This window comes from Pelophylax lessonae (assembly GCF_965119305.1).
Source record: "Pelophylax lessonae genome assembly, chromosome: 6".
Lineage (NCBI taxonomy): Eukaryota > Metazoa > Chordata > Amphibia > Anura > Ranidae > Pelophylax > Pelophylax lessonae.
In genome coordinates, this window is record NC_138773.1 from 34,210,925 (window position 1) to 34,225,501 (window position 14,577).

At 46.7% G+C, this 14,577-nt stretch overlaps 1 protein-coding gene across 1 annotated transcript in view; it reads right to left on the bottom strand.

Annotated features, from left to right (window-relative positions):
• Positions 1 to 463: 463 nt before the first annotated feature.
• The window catches only part of GDPD3 (glycerophosphodiester phosphodiesterase domain containing 3), a 33,381-nt gene continuing 19,267 nt past the window's right edge, over positions 464 to 14,577 (bottom strand). The window contains exons 4-11 of the mRNA XM_082261187.1: positions 9,383 to 9,518; positions 9,206 to 9,251; positions 8,803 to 8,921; positions 8,476 to 8,565; positions 7,242 to 7,375; positions 6,997 to 7,056; positions 1,416 to 1,467; positions 464 to 852 (exon numbers count right to left, since the gene is read on the bottom strand). Of these exons, the coding sequence (XP_082117313.1) occupies positions 661 to 852; positions 1,416 to 1,467; positions 6,997 to 7,056; positions 7,242 to 7,375; positions 8,476 to 8,565; positions 8,803 to 8,921; positions 9,206 to 9,251; positions 9,383 to 9,518 (829 nt within the window). The 3' untranslated portion in view covers positions 464 to 660. The remainder of the gene's footprint in view (positions 853 to 1,415; positions 1,468 to 6,996; positions 7,057 to 7,241; positions 7,376 to 8,475; positions 8,566 to 8,802; positions 8,922 to 9,205; positions 9,252 to 9,382; positions 9,519 to 14,577) is intronic.

The following is a 14,577-nucleotide window of genomic DNA, read 5'->3' on the forward strand; positions in this document are numbered from 1 at the left end:
AGCGGGTGTATAGACCAAGGAGCTCAGCACAGGGATGGTGGGAACCCCTCATAATGGGCAGGGCAGGTGTACAGACCCAGGAACTCATGGCAGGGATGGTGGGAACCTCTCATAATGGGCACAGCAGGTGTACAGACCCAGGAACTCATGGCAAGGATGGTGGGAACCCCTCATAATGGGCACAGCAGGTGTACAGACCGGGGAACTCAGCACAGGGATGGTGGGAACCCCTCATAATAGGCACAGGAGGTGTACAGACCCAGGATTTCATGACAGGGATGGTGGGAACTCCCCCTATTGGGCACAGCAGGTGTACAGATCCAGGAACTCAGCACAGAGATGGTGGGAAAGCCTTATAATGGGCATAGCAGGTGTACAGACCTGGGAACTCAGAGCAGAGATAGTGGGAACCCCTCATAATCGGCACAGCAGGTGTACAGAGATCTCACACTAGAGTCCCCGAGAGATAGAAGCCTGATTGGTGGCTCAGGGGATAACACATTCAGTACTTGACCCAAACAAACATCCTGTTCGCAGGTTGTCAGGAAGTGACCGCAGCCACACAGGCGGCCAAAACTGTCCCCTTTATTGGAAAACTAGAAGCAATTTATTGATAAAGCTCCATATTTACAAAACACAAGCAGTAGCAGCATTCTGCCTTCAGCATCGATGTTGTTGCTGCTCTTCTTCTTCTGCAGGCTCTTGAGGTTCTGTGTCCCGGGCCCTCTGCTCCCCTTTATATTTCTCTAGAAAGCGGTGCAGTTTGGATGGGTAATCTGTCATAACGCCAGTGACCCCGTAATCAAAGGCTCGCTGGAAATCCGACTCCTGGTTCAATACCCAGAGGTAGACCTGTAGAGATGGGAGAGAGATTATATATTGAGTGTCTGCACTGCCTACAGCAACCAATCAGCTCCTAGATGTCACTTTTATAGTCTATCTGAATTGCTGCAGCTTCTAATGCACATTGTGAGAAGCTCACAGTGTGCAGTGAAATCAGAGGAAGCCATTTCAATCCAGGGGAGGAGCCGGTACAACCGTGCAAGACTGAAGGGAAGGCCGAGGTCTGGTTTCATTAAATGTTTTGCCTTGTATTGCCTCCCCAGGATGACCGTTCTGTGCACACACTTGTACCAGCTCAACGTTCATGGTTATGTCCTGAGAAGACACTTCCAATCCAGGCCTTGGATGATCAGTAATAATTAACTGAAATGCTCCATTCTTGAATGATCGGTTCCTTCCTCTGACACGGGTCTGGTCTACCATAGATATGCAGGCATTTCCCAAGCCACCCATTATCAGCTTTCATCTTGTGTCTAGGGGCAGCCCAACATTTAGAAATTCACACTTGGATTCAATTGGAAAATGTGTGAGAACATTTAGAAAAGGACCCCTAAGTGTCCTCCTCGCCTTACCTGAATACCCCGGGCTTGCAGATGCTCGAAGAGACCTTTCCTCATCATTAATCTGCAAAAGAGGCAAACATGGTTCTCTCATTACTACAACTGGAGAGGTTCTTTAACCAAGTACACAGGTAGAATAGATGGAAGGATGGCTGATTGCTATCCATGACTGTAGCTGAATGGGGATCCAGCCAACCCTTTAAAGCAGTGGTCTCCAAACTGCGGCCATTTGCTTGCTTTTATCTGGGCCTTGGGGCACTGTTTCCTTCACTGACACCAACAAAGGGGCACAATTCCTCCCAATGACACCAGCGATAGGGCACAATTCCTAACAATGGCACCAACGACGGGTTACAGTTCCTCCCAATGATATCAACAATGGGGGTGCGATCAGACCAATGATGGGGCACAATTTCTCCCAATGACACCAACAATGGGGCACAATACCTCCCAATGACACAAACAATGGGGCATATTTCCTCCCAATTACACAAACGATGGGGCACAATTCCTACCAATGACACCAACAATGGGGCACAATTCCTATCAATGATAGGACCCAATGATACCAACGATGGGGCACAGATCCACCCAATGACACCAACAATGGGGCACAATTCCTACCAACAATGGGGCCCAATGATACCAACGATGGGGCACAGATCCACTTAATGACACAAACGATGCACAATTCCTACCAATGACACCAATGATGGGGCCCAATGATACCAATAATGGGGCACATTTCCTACCAATGACACCAATAGTGGGGCACAATTCTTACCAATGATGGGGCCCAATGATACCAATGATAGGGCACAGATCCACTTAATGACACAAACGATGGGGCACAATTCCTACCAATGACACCAATGATGGGGCACAATTCCTCCCAATAACACAAACGATGGAGCACAATTCCTCCCAAAGATACCAACAATGAGGCACAATTCCTACCAATGACACCAATTGTGGGGCCCAATAATACCAATAATGGGGCACATTTCCTACCAATGACACCAATAGTGGGGCACAATTCTTATCAATGATGGGGCCAAATGATACCAATGATGGGGCACAGATCCACTTAATGACACAATTCCTACCAATGACACCAATGATGGGGCACAATTCCTTCCAATGATACCAACAATGAGGCACATTTCCTACTAACTACACCAACAATGGGGCACAATCCCTACCAATGATGGGGCCCAAAGATAACAATGGGGCACAAATCCACTTAATGACACAAACGATGAGACACAATTCCTACCAATGACACCAATGATGGGGCACAATTTCTCCCAATAACTCAAATGATGAGGCACAATTCCTCCCAAAGATAACAACAATGAGGCACAATTCCTACCAATGACACCAATGATGGGGCCCAATGATACCAATAATGGGGCACATTTCCTACCAATGACACCAATAGTGGGGCACAATTCTTACCAATGATGGGGCCCAATGATACCAATGATGGGGCACAGATCCACTTAATGACACCAATGATGGGGCCCAATGATACCAATAATGGGGTGCAATTCCACCTAATGACACAAATGATGGGGCACAATTCCTCTCACCGACACCAAAGATGGGGCATTATTTACTCCAACTGATGCTGGGACATTTTCTACTCCAGATTACCACAGTCCAGCCCTCCTAAAGTCTGAAGGACAGTAAACTGGCCCTTTATTTAAAAAGTTTGGAGACCCCTGATTTAAAACTTTTATATGACAGGACAGGCAGACCCAACTGGGCTGGAGCCCCCCAGCTGACCTGATGAAGCCTTAGTCCAGAGGGGCATATTGTTTGCACCGCCGCATTGGCAGCCCTATCCATAAGCAATAAATCTACAAATACAAAATGATTTAGAGAGCAGCAAAGATTATTCGTTCTTGCCACTTCAACCCAAGTGATATTTTGATGAGTTTCCGAGAATTTTTCTCAGTTTAAATGGAAAAGGAATGAAGTTGTCAGGATGGAAAAGTCTGATTGTGTTCAATATTATTGCATAATGTGTGATAGAACTGACTCATTTTTCTTTATTTATTTGATCTTTCAAAGCACGCAAGCAAAAAAAAAAAAAGGGAAAACGAATTATTTGATCACAATTTAGATTAGAATCTAAAATAAGCAGTAAATGTGTATAGCGAAAAAAAAAAAAAAAAAGCCCTCCAATATGATCCGTATTTCCTATTATGTCTGAAAGATGGATGCAGGGTTGATGGTGTGTGATGAATGTTCGTGTTCGTTAAGTTTTGTCTTACCCGTGTGTACATATGTACAGTATACAATTGTCTGCTCTGTACAGACCAATAAATATATATTTTCTAAAACTGTGTTAATCCTTTACTGGCTTAGCGAACAAAGGGAATCTATTTGAAAGGTTTTCACCCAAGATTCACACATCGTTTAAATTGAATTTAACTGGAAATACAAGTAAACATGTATTAATGACAACACTCCAGGCAAATCCATCCATAGTTACATAGTTACATAGTTACATAGTAGGTGAGGTTGAATAAAGACAATAGTCCATCCAGTTCAACCTGTGTAGGTGTGTGTGACTGTACTCATCTAACATAGCCCTCAATCTCCTGATCCTTGAGATGTAAGTCTAAGAGTCTTTTGAAAGTCACCATACTACCCGCAGAAACCACCTCTTGTGGTAGACAATTCCACAATCTTGTAGCCCTAACAGTAAAGAACCCCCCACGTTGCCTGAGGTTAAAACGCTTCTCCTCTACCGCCACCGGCCACGGGTGCAAGGGCTTCCCGGGATCTGCATTCTCCCCTCCTGGCATACAAATACATAGGCCACACTATGCTGCATTTTTGTTTTTTTGCTAAGCCGCAACAAGCTTTATTGATGCCAGATTAGGCAAGACAGACTCTTTCTTCCCCATCAGACGTGACATTGCGTTTCACCTAGTGGGCTTTATCATAGAGGGTCATAAAAGTGATCTCATCCATGAGTAAGTCCTATGGATCAATTGTGCCAGAGGTTGTCATCACAACTGACGCATTTCACCAAATAGGCCTAAATTGGAAGTCTGGGCTAATATTATCTAAGCTTAAACCTGCTCCCACCCCTATTATAAGTCCTATACTAAATATACTGTAAAGTAAAGATATCTTTACTTACTTATTCTGAGGGCACTCTGGTCCAGTCACTTGATTTCCCCTGTGGACGACTTCGGTGAAGAGATGAGATTGCCGACAATAGCTGCAGTGCCTCTGCAGTGATGTCACCCATAGACTAACTATGGGGCATCCGTTGTCTGCTGTCCCTCCTCACCCATGAAGCTGGCACTGGGAGCCGACAACACGATTGGACCGGAGCAACATGAGAAAAGTATAGACAACTTTCCTTTACAGCTGTGGTCTCCAAACTGCGGCCCGGGGACCAGATGCGGCCCTTTGCCTGTCTTTATCCAGCCCTTGGGACACTATTTCAATCACTGACACCAACAATCGGAATTGATTCCTCCCACTGACACCAATGATGGGGCACTATTCTTCCCACTGACATCAGCGATGGGGCACTATTCCTCCCACTGAGACCAGCGATGGGGCACTATTCCTCCCACTGAGACCAGAGATGGGGCACTATTCCTCCCACTGACACCAATGATGGGGCACTATTCCTCCCACGGACACCAGCGATGGGGCACTATTCCTCCCACGGACACCAGCAATGGGGTACTATTCCTCCCACTGACACCAGCGATGGGGCACAATTCCTCCCACTGACACCAATTATGGGACACTATTCCTCTCGCTGACACCAGCAATGGGGCACTATTCCTCCCACTGACACCAGCAATGGGGCGCTATTCCTCCCACTGACACCAGCAATGGGGCACTATTCCTCTCGCTGACACCAGCGATGGAGCACAATTCCATCCACTGACACCAATGATGGGGCACTATTCCTCTCGCTGACACCAGCAATGGGGCACTATTCCTCCCACTGACACCAGCAATGGGGGCGCTATTCCTCCCACTGACACCAGCAATGGGGCGCTATTCCTCCCACTGACACCAGCAATGGGGCACTATTCCTCCCACTGACACCAGCAATGGGGGCGCTATTCCTCCCACTGACACCAGCAATGGGGCGCTATTCCTCCCACTGACACCAGCAATGGGGCACTATTCCTCTCGCTGACACCAGCGATGGAGCACAATTCCATCCACTGACACCAATGATGGGGCACTATTCTTCCCACTGACACCAATGATGGGGCACATTCTTCCCACTGACATCAGCGATGGGGCAGAATTCCTTCCACTGACACCAACAATGAGGCAGAATTCCTTTCATTGACACCAAAGATGGGTCACTATTCCTCCCACTGATACCAATGATGGGGCACTATTCCTCCCACTGACACCAAAGATGCGGCATTGTTTACTCCCACTGGATGCCAGGATATTTTCTACTCCCACTGGCCCTAGTCTGGCCCCCCTAAGGTATGAAGTACAGTCAACTGGCCCCTTGTTTAGAAAGTTCGGAGACCCCTGCTTTACAGGATAGTTTATTTATAGGAGGTGATTATGTCCATCCATTGCCTCCTATGAGGTGTGCAGCTTTCTGATAGCGACAAACATAGTTTTGAGAAAGAAGGATTGTGCAGATGAAGCAGAAGCATACTGGAGGCTGTGTGGAGACACAGGCGTCACTGAGGCGCACAGGGTCCACTGGAGTCAGTAGATGACATGGGATGCTCTGGGGGTCATATGATACAAAGGAGTCATTGCATAACACTGAATACTCAGGGGAGTCACGGGGCACACAGGAGTTACTGTATAACACTGGATGCAAAGGGGTGTCACAGAATCAAGGGGATGAACAAAGGTGCATAGGAATCACTGGATCACATTGGATACTCGGGTGGGGGGGGAGGGGGGGGTTGGGGTAACACTGTCATGGGGCACACAGGAGTCACTGGATTCAATTTGGATGGTCAAGAGTGTCACAAAATCACAGGATGACACAGGGGTGTCACAGAGTTATGGGGCACTCTTGAGTCACTGGGAAAACGTTGGATACTCAGGGGTCTCATGGAGTCACGGGCACTCAGGAGTCACTGGATAACACTGGATGTAAAGAGTTGCCTTAGAATCACGGGGGAAAACACGGATGCACATGAGTCCCTGCATGACATTGGATACTCAGAGGCACCACAGAGTCATGTGACACACATGAATCACTGGGTGATCACATTTAGGGGTGTCATGGAGTCATTGGGACACATAGGTGTCAATGGATGACACTTGTATGCTCAGGGATATACTGAGCCCATTAGGAGTCCTGGGGAACATTTGTAAAGGTTAGGGTACTGATGTTGGACTTGAGTTGCATTGCATTGCTATTCTTCCCAAAGGTGTTTAGTAGGGTTGAGGTTGGGGCTCAACCCTTCTACCACTAGAGTTCCTTCACACCAAACTGGTCAAGCCATGTCTTTATGGAGCTGGCTTTGCTCACCAGAACTCAACAATTCAGAGGGGGCAGGGAGTCCACATACTGTTCCTGCCAGTTATTGTATATGAAGTTCATTACACAGCATGCACTTACTTGTCCTGCAGGCGGACCAGAAACGGGTTCCTCATGAGCTGATTGTGGGGGAAATACGTCCTGTGATGAGACAAGTGTTAGTACCGAGACCGGTTTATCCAGTTTACACAACACAATGGTCTGAATCTGGCCAGGGGAAAGGGAGATGGCCCATTGCTGGGTTTATCTATGGCAGGTACTGGCCAATGGGCCGGAAACCCCCATACCTTGGGAATGGCCCATGAGAGATGATAGTTCAGACTGACCTGTTTATAATGGACGGCATGTAGGTTTCCACCACGGACTCTGGCAGCGGCACGAAGGGAAGGAGGCCGGTGTAGTAGAGGACAAGGAGGATGATCCCTCGACGGGGTGTGAACATGAAAGGCATATCAGGGTTCTGGAGAGGGAAAGATGAGGATAAGACAAGGAGGATAGGAGATAAGGGGGAGAGCAGGGGAGGATACAGGGAACAGTGCAATGGGAATTGGGAATAGTGGGGGGGGGTGGGGGGGCCTCTTTGGTAGTTTTTCCTAAACTATCAAACCTAAGAAGCCCAGTATAGTAATCTGGGGACACGTCCCATTCAGCTATTGAACAGTGATTACATGGAAGTTTTTTCAATGGACTGGGGGTCAGGGGGGTGGGAGAGTGTTTTCAACCAGGATTGGGGGGGGCTGTTTGGTAGTTTTTCCTAAACTAACAAACCTAAGAAGCCTAGTATGGTTATCTGGGGTCACATCACATCCATTTATTGAACAGTGATTACATGGAAGTGTTTTCGATGGACTGGGGGTCAGGGGTGTGTGTGTGTGTGGGGGGGGGGTGTTTTTAGTCAGAGGGGTGGGGGTAGGGTTTTTTTTTTGGTAGTTTTTCTTAAAGTACCAAACCTAGAAAGCCTAGAATAGTAATCTGGGGGTCACATCCCATCCAATGTTTTTGGTGGACTGGGGGGTCAGGGGGCTGGGGGGGGGGGGTAGTGTTTTTAGTTAGGGGGGTAGGGGGGGGGTTCTGTTTGATAGTTTTTCCTAAACCTAGGAAGACTAGTATGGTTATCTGGGGTTACATCCCATCCATTTATTGAACAGTGATTACATGGAAGTGTTTTCGATGGACTGGGGGTCAGGGGGGTGGGAGAGTGTTTTTAACCAGGGTTGGGGGGGGGGCCTGTTTGGTAGTTTTTCCTAAACTACCAAACCTAAGAAGCCTAGTATGGTTATCTGGGGTCACATCACATCCATTTATTGAACAGTGATTACATGGAAGTGTTTTCGGTAGACTGGGGGATCAGGGGAGAGTGTTTTTAATCAGGGTTTGGGGGGGGGGGGTTCTGTTTGATAGTTTTTCTTAAACTACCAAACCTAAGAGACACTGTATAGTAATCTGAGGTCACATCCCATCCAATTATTGAACAGTGATTACATGGAAGTGTTTTTGATGGACTGGGGGTCAGGGGGTGGGGGTCGGGTTGGTCGTTTTTCTCTTGGGATGCCTCTTTACCTCCTTCCGACATTTCTTCATGACCGGATCGCTGGTACTGGCCCAGATTGTCTTTTCTGTCCTCTGGTACTTCTTCACCAGGTCTGCCACCTACAAGAGCACAGTATAGCTGCATTACATAATCTCACCACAGAGTGGCGCAGTGACCATACTAAGAGCCGGGTTAACATCTGAGCACTGCATTTTACACCCTTTTTAGGGACAATCTCATTGAACTTTATATAACGTGCATTTTGATAAAAGCGCATCAAAGATGCTTCAAGCAGGATTTTATTTTTAATGCGCACAAAGGTGGGAATGGGACATAACGCGCTATTAACTAAGTACCTTCTTAATCAGCTCATCACAGTCTCGCTTTATCTCTATGTTGATGGGTTTCTCAGGGAATCTCTTGAAGACTTCCTCCAGCAGTGGCATTTGACGATCATGTCCAGACGACATGTGACCTGCAACACATAAACATGTGACTATTCTGCTGGCAGTACTTGTACAGGTCATGTGATTTTTCATCAACTGCCATTGAGTCCTAAGTTGTCCTGTATAGTAATCTGGGGTTACATCCTATCCACGGCTGGTGGGAGGAGCCAGCAGCGTGCTGTACATAGAAAACATCACAGCACCCTTGCCTTAGAACAGCTCAAGAGCCCTCAGCCTCTGATGCAAGCAGTGGGCCGGCTTCAGAGGAGTTATGCAAATATCAAAATGCCTTGATGGAGCCGTCAGGATTTACCTGGAAAAAATGTCACCTCCAGCGTCTCCTTATACTGCGGAAGGTCCTGATGGGGAGGAAAGAGAACATATACATCACAGAAAGGTCAATGACCTATATAATCTACAATGAAAGGTGTAAAGCACTGCAGAGCTGCTCAGGATCAGACAATCTATAGAAATGTCACATGGTCATTACCTCGTATTTTACGTCACATATGTTGACGTCGTGTCCCGTCTGCCGCAGTAAATTGTCGTCATGTGACACCACAACCTGCCCGTCCTTAGTCAGGTGACAGTCCAGCTCCAAGAGGTCCGTATGATTGGCCGTGGCACTGCAGAAGCAGAAAAGTTTAACCATTTACAGAGCTGCCTTTGGAAATTAACCCACCCACTCCACACCCCACTGAGCTACAGGCAATATCTGTCATGCAAAGTGCACTAGCCCATGGTGGCAACCAATCAGAAATCACCCTTCCTAGTTCTGATAGTTCAAAGACGATGACAAAACACGACTAATTGCAATCAGTTAGGGCGATCGCTGCTGCCCTTTGAACTATAAAGATGGAATGCCAGGGCCAAGGAGATTTAAAACCCTGTATGCAAGTTTAAAAATTGCAAGAAAAAGCTCAGAACAATCTGGTGCTTTAAATTCTTACTTGCAAGGTAACGTACAGAGTACTCAGGTCAGGAGAAGGTAACATACAGAGTGCTCAGGTCAGGAGAAGGTAACGTACAGAGTGCTCAGGTCAGGAGAAGGTAACGTACAGAGTGCTCAGGTCAGGAGAAGGTAACGTACAGAGTGCTCAGGTCAGGAGAAGGTAACGTACAGAGTGCTCAGGTCAGGAGAAGGTAACGTACAGAGTGCTCAGGTCAGGAGAAGGTAACGTACAGAGTGCTCAGGTCAGGAGAAGGTAACGTACAGAGTGCTCAGGTCAGGAGAAGGTAACCTACAGAGAGCTCAGGTCAGGAGAAGGTAAGGTACAGAGTGCTCAGGTCAGGATAAGGTAATGTGCAGAGTGCTCAGCTCAGGAGAAGATAACCTACAGAGAGCTCAGGTCAAGAGAAGGTAATGTACAGAGTGCTCAGGTCAGGGAAAGGTAATGTACAGAGAGCTCAGGTTGGGACAGAGAGCTCAGGTTGGGAGAAGGTAACATACAGGGAGCTCAGGTCAGGAGAAGGTAACATACAGGGAGCTCAGGTCAGGAGAAGGTAATGTACAGAGTGCTCAGGTCAGGAGAAGGTGACGTACAGAGTGCTCAGGTCAGGAGAAGGTAACGTACAGAGTGCTCAGGTCAGGAGAAGGTAACCTACAGAGAGCTCAGGTCAGGAGAAGGTAAGGTACAGAGTGCTCAGGTCAGGATAAGGTAATGTACAGAGTGCTCAGGTCAGGGAAAGGTAATGTACAGAGAGCTTAGGTTGGGACAGAGAGCTCAGGTCGGGAGAAGGTAACATACAGGGAGCTCAGGTCAGGAGAAGGTAACATACAGGGAGCTCAGGTCAGGAGAAGGTAATGTACAGAGTGCTCAGGTCAGGAGAAGGTGACGTACAGAGTGCTCAGGTCAGGAGAAGGTGACGTACAGAGTGCTCAGGTCAGGAGAAGGTAACCTACAGAGAGCTCAGGTCAGGAGAAGGTAAGGTACAGAGTGCTCAGGTCAGGATAAGGTAATGTGCAGAGTGCTCAGGTCAGGATAAGGTAATGTGCAGAGTGCTCAGCTCAGGAGAAGATAACCTACAGAGAGCTCAGGTCAAGAGAAGGTAATGTACAGAGAGCTCAGGTCAGGGAAAGGTAATGTACAGAGAGCTCAGGTTGGGACAGAGAGCTCAGGTCGGGAGAAGGTAACATACAGAGAGCCCAGGTCAGGAGAAGGTAATGTATAGAGTGTTCAGGTCAGGAGAAGGTAACGTACAGATTGCGAAGATTAGTAGTATGTAACGTACAAAGTGCACAGTTCAGGAGAAGGTAACATATGCAGTGCACAGGTAATAAACAAAGTACAGGGGTCAGGAGTATGTAATGCACAAAATACAGGCATCAGGAGTATGTAATGTACAAAGTGCAGGGGTCTGCTCTATGTATAAGAGCCAAGTCATTTAATATTAGTCCACCTGCTCCTTAAAGCAAAAAAAAGAAAAAGAAAAATGAGTTCTTTCTCAGCTTAGGAACTCCCATAAAGCCCAGGGGACTTTACTATAAATGCTGGGAGCCACTGTCAGTTGTAATACACTACCTGCACATCATGGAAAATTAAAAGTCCCCTCTGCCCCTGGGCCCACTGCTGGGTTAATGGAGTTGGGGCCTGGTACAGGAGGGCTTCTAGCCTGAGCGCTCTGTACATTGTAAAAAACAGAGTAGGGCTAAGCGCTAAGGAGCCGGGTGGACCAACGAGTATCAGATTCAGTTGGAAAAACCTCCTGAGAGTGTTCCCCGTATCCCACCAGGAGATATTGCCATAGGTCAGGTGGGAATACATTGATATACCCATGAGCCTATACCACCATAAGGCAGTTGTTTTATATATCGTTTCACACTTTTGTTACTATTACTTAGTTTTATTCTGCAATATTGGACAACATTGCATTGTTTTTTAACCTCTTTTTGGACAAGGTTTTCCTACATCATTGGCTACTAACTATTGCTCAGTTTCATTATTATCTAACTTGTCCTGCTGTGTGTCATGCTGCAAGGCTCTCCTCTTTGCACTGTGTCTGCACTTGTGATACATAGGCCTCGAAGCCACAGGTCTGAGGTTATGATTTCCAGAATCCCCGAGTGATGTAGAACATGATGCAGTAATTACGATGGTAAACGGTAACTCCTGTTATTACACAAGTGCGGTTTACAAACCTCCACTCATTTGTTTCTGCCTTGGATATTGGCATGCTTTCATGTCACACATCCCAACGCCTCCCTGAGCTTGTTCAGCCTTGTCATTACCTGACTGAAACCTAACGAGGAAATCGGCCCCCACTGAACCTTCCATCACCTGTATGCTAGAGAGGTGTAAAGGGATACAATAAAAATAGCCTGAATATCCATAGCGGAATGGAGTGGGGTTGGAGATTTTGGTTGAGTGCCTCCCAGGACAAGGGAGAGCCCTTGTGAAAGAAGTGTTTAGCTGGAACTCTTTCGTATGGCCAGATGTCGTGAAGGAAGGAGCTAGACATCCCGGGTGCGAAAGCAGGGTTCCAGCGAATAGAGGTCAAGGGGCCAGCTGCTAAGTTTATTTTCTTGGCTTTGCGCCACGCGCTGTGCATCTTTAATGGGGGGCTATTCTTTTCTCATCTGTCTCTCTTTTTTTTTATTTTTTTTATCTATTATGAGTGTGACAGGCGATATCACCAGTGGTTTGTCTAATCTCATTACTGAAAATGTTAACATGTTATAGTGCATTCTTGAAAATTCTTTGTAACACATTTTGTTTAACCTGTGTTATATACCTCTTAATAAAAATAAAAAAATCTTTATGGAAAAAAAAAAATAGCCTGAATAGAAGGCGGAAAGTGAAAATTGTAGTGTCCCTTAATATTGGTGCTCAATGGAGAAATGCTCTCTTACACTGGTGACCAGAGTAGATGGGAACCCTCTTGGAGTGCAGTACCCCTAACACTGGTGGTTGGTGGTGTTCTCTTTAGATAGGTGGTCAGTGAAGAACCACCTTTTTGACATTTTTGGCCACCCTGCACACTGGGAGAAGGGAAGAGTCCCATTACATGGATAGTGAAGAATGCCTTTTACATTGGTAAACAGTGGGAAGAATGTCCCCTACATTGGTGGTCAGTGGGTAAAATGTCCCTTACATTGGTGGCCATTGGAAGAATGCTCCTTACATTGGTGGTCAGTGGGAAGAATGCCCCTTACATTGGTGGTCAGTGGGAAGAATGCTCCTTACATTGGTGGTCAGTGGGAAGAATGCCCCTTACATTGGTGGTCAATGAGAAGATTGACCCTTACATTGGTGGTCAGTGGGAAGAATGCTCCTTACATTGATGGTCAGTGGGAAGAATGCTCCTTATATTGGTGGTCAGTGGGAAGAATGCCCCTTACATTGGTGGTCAATGAGAAGAATGACCCTTACATTGGCGGTCAGTGGAAAGAATGACCCTTACATTGGAGGTCAGTGGGAAGAATGACCCTTACATTGGTGGTCAGTGGGAAGAATGACCCTTACATTGGTGGTCAGTGGGAAGAATGACCCTTACATGTGTGGTCAGTGGGAGGAATGACCCTTACTTTGGTGGTCAGTGGGAGGAATGACCCTTACTTTGGTGGTCAGTGGGAGGAATGACCCTTACTTTGGTGGTCAGTGGGAGGAATGACCCTTACTTTGGTGGTCAGTGGGAGGAATGACCCTTACTTTGGGGGTCAGTGGGAAGAATGCCCCTTACATTGATGGTCAGTGGGAAGAATGCTCCTCACATTGGTGGTCAGTGGGAGGAATGCTCCTTACATTGGTGGTCAATGAGAAGAATGACCCTTACATTTGTGGCCAGTGGGAAGAATGACCCTTACATTGGCGGTCAGTGGGAAGAATGACCCTTACATTGGCGGTCAGTGGGAAGAATGACCCTTACATTGGCGGTCAGTGGGAGGAATGACCCTTACGTTGGCGGTCAGTGTTAAGAATGCCCCTTACATTGGCAGTCAGTGGGAAGAATGCTCCTTACATTGGGGGTCAGTGGGAGGAATGCTCCTTACATTCGTGGTCATTGGGAAGAATAGCCCTTACATTGGTGGCCAGTGGGAAGAATGCTACTTACAATAATGGAAAGTGGGAAGAATGCTCCTTACATTAATGGTCAGTGGGAAGATATCCCCCCCCACCAGAAATGAGTAAAATCAATGTGCACTATACCTCACTTACGTTAGCTGCCTTTGGTGAGATAAGAAAGCAGGGTTTAGAATGTTGCTGGTCATTGCTAATATATGGTGGAAATCCTTTATCTTGGGTCGATGAGGACACTGGCAGAATTTGCTAAGTGCTTTGCATCCAATCAAAATGCTCATCTGGAGGGCAACATTGAGGATCAGTGGGGTACATCATTATGTGACATTTAACCCCACCCAGGAGCATGTAGGGGGTAATGCTTGAGCACATCAACAGGTTTAGCCTCAAAAGGTAGACCTTATGTTGAGATAATTAAAACTAAAATCATTTTATCAGAGACCTGAAAATGTCCTCACCACCCTACAACAACGCATTCGAATCTGAAATTAACTCTTTCATCTTTCATATGTTATGTTGCCTGTGATCCCATCAGGTAGTTGCCCTCACTTCCAGTGGTGTTCTCTCACAAAAAAAAAAATGGCTGAAATGTTGCTCGTCACAATCTGATTGGTTGCTCTGAGCCATAGTATTACTGCAGAAGTTTTGATTACAAAATATACACATG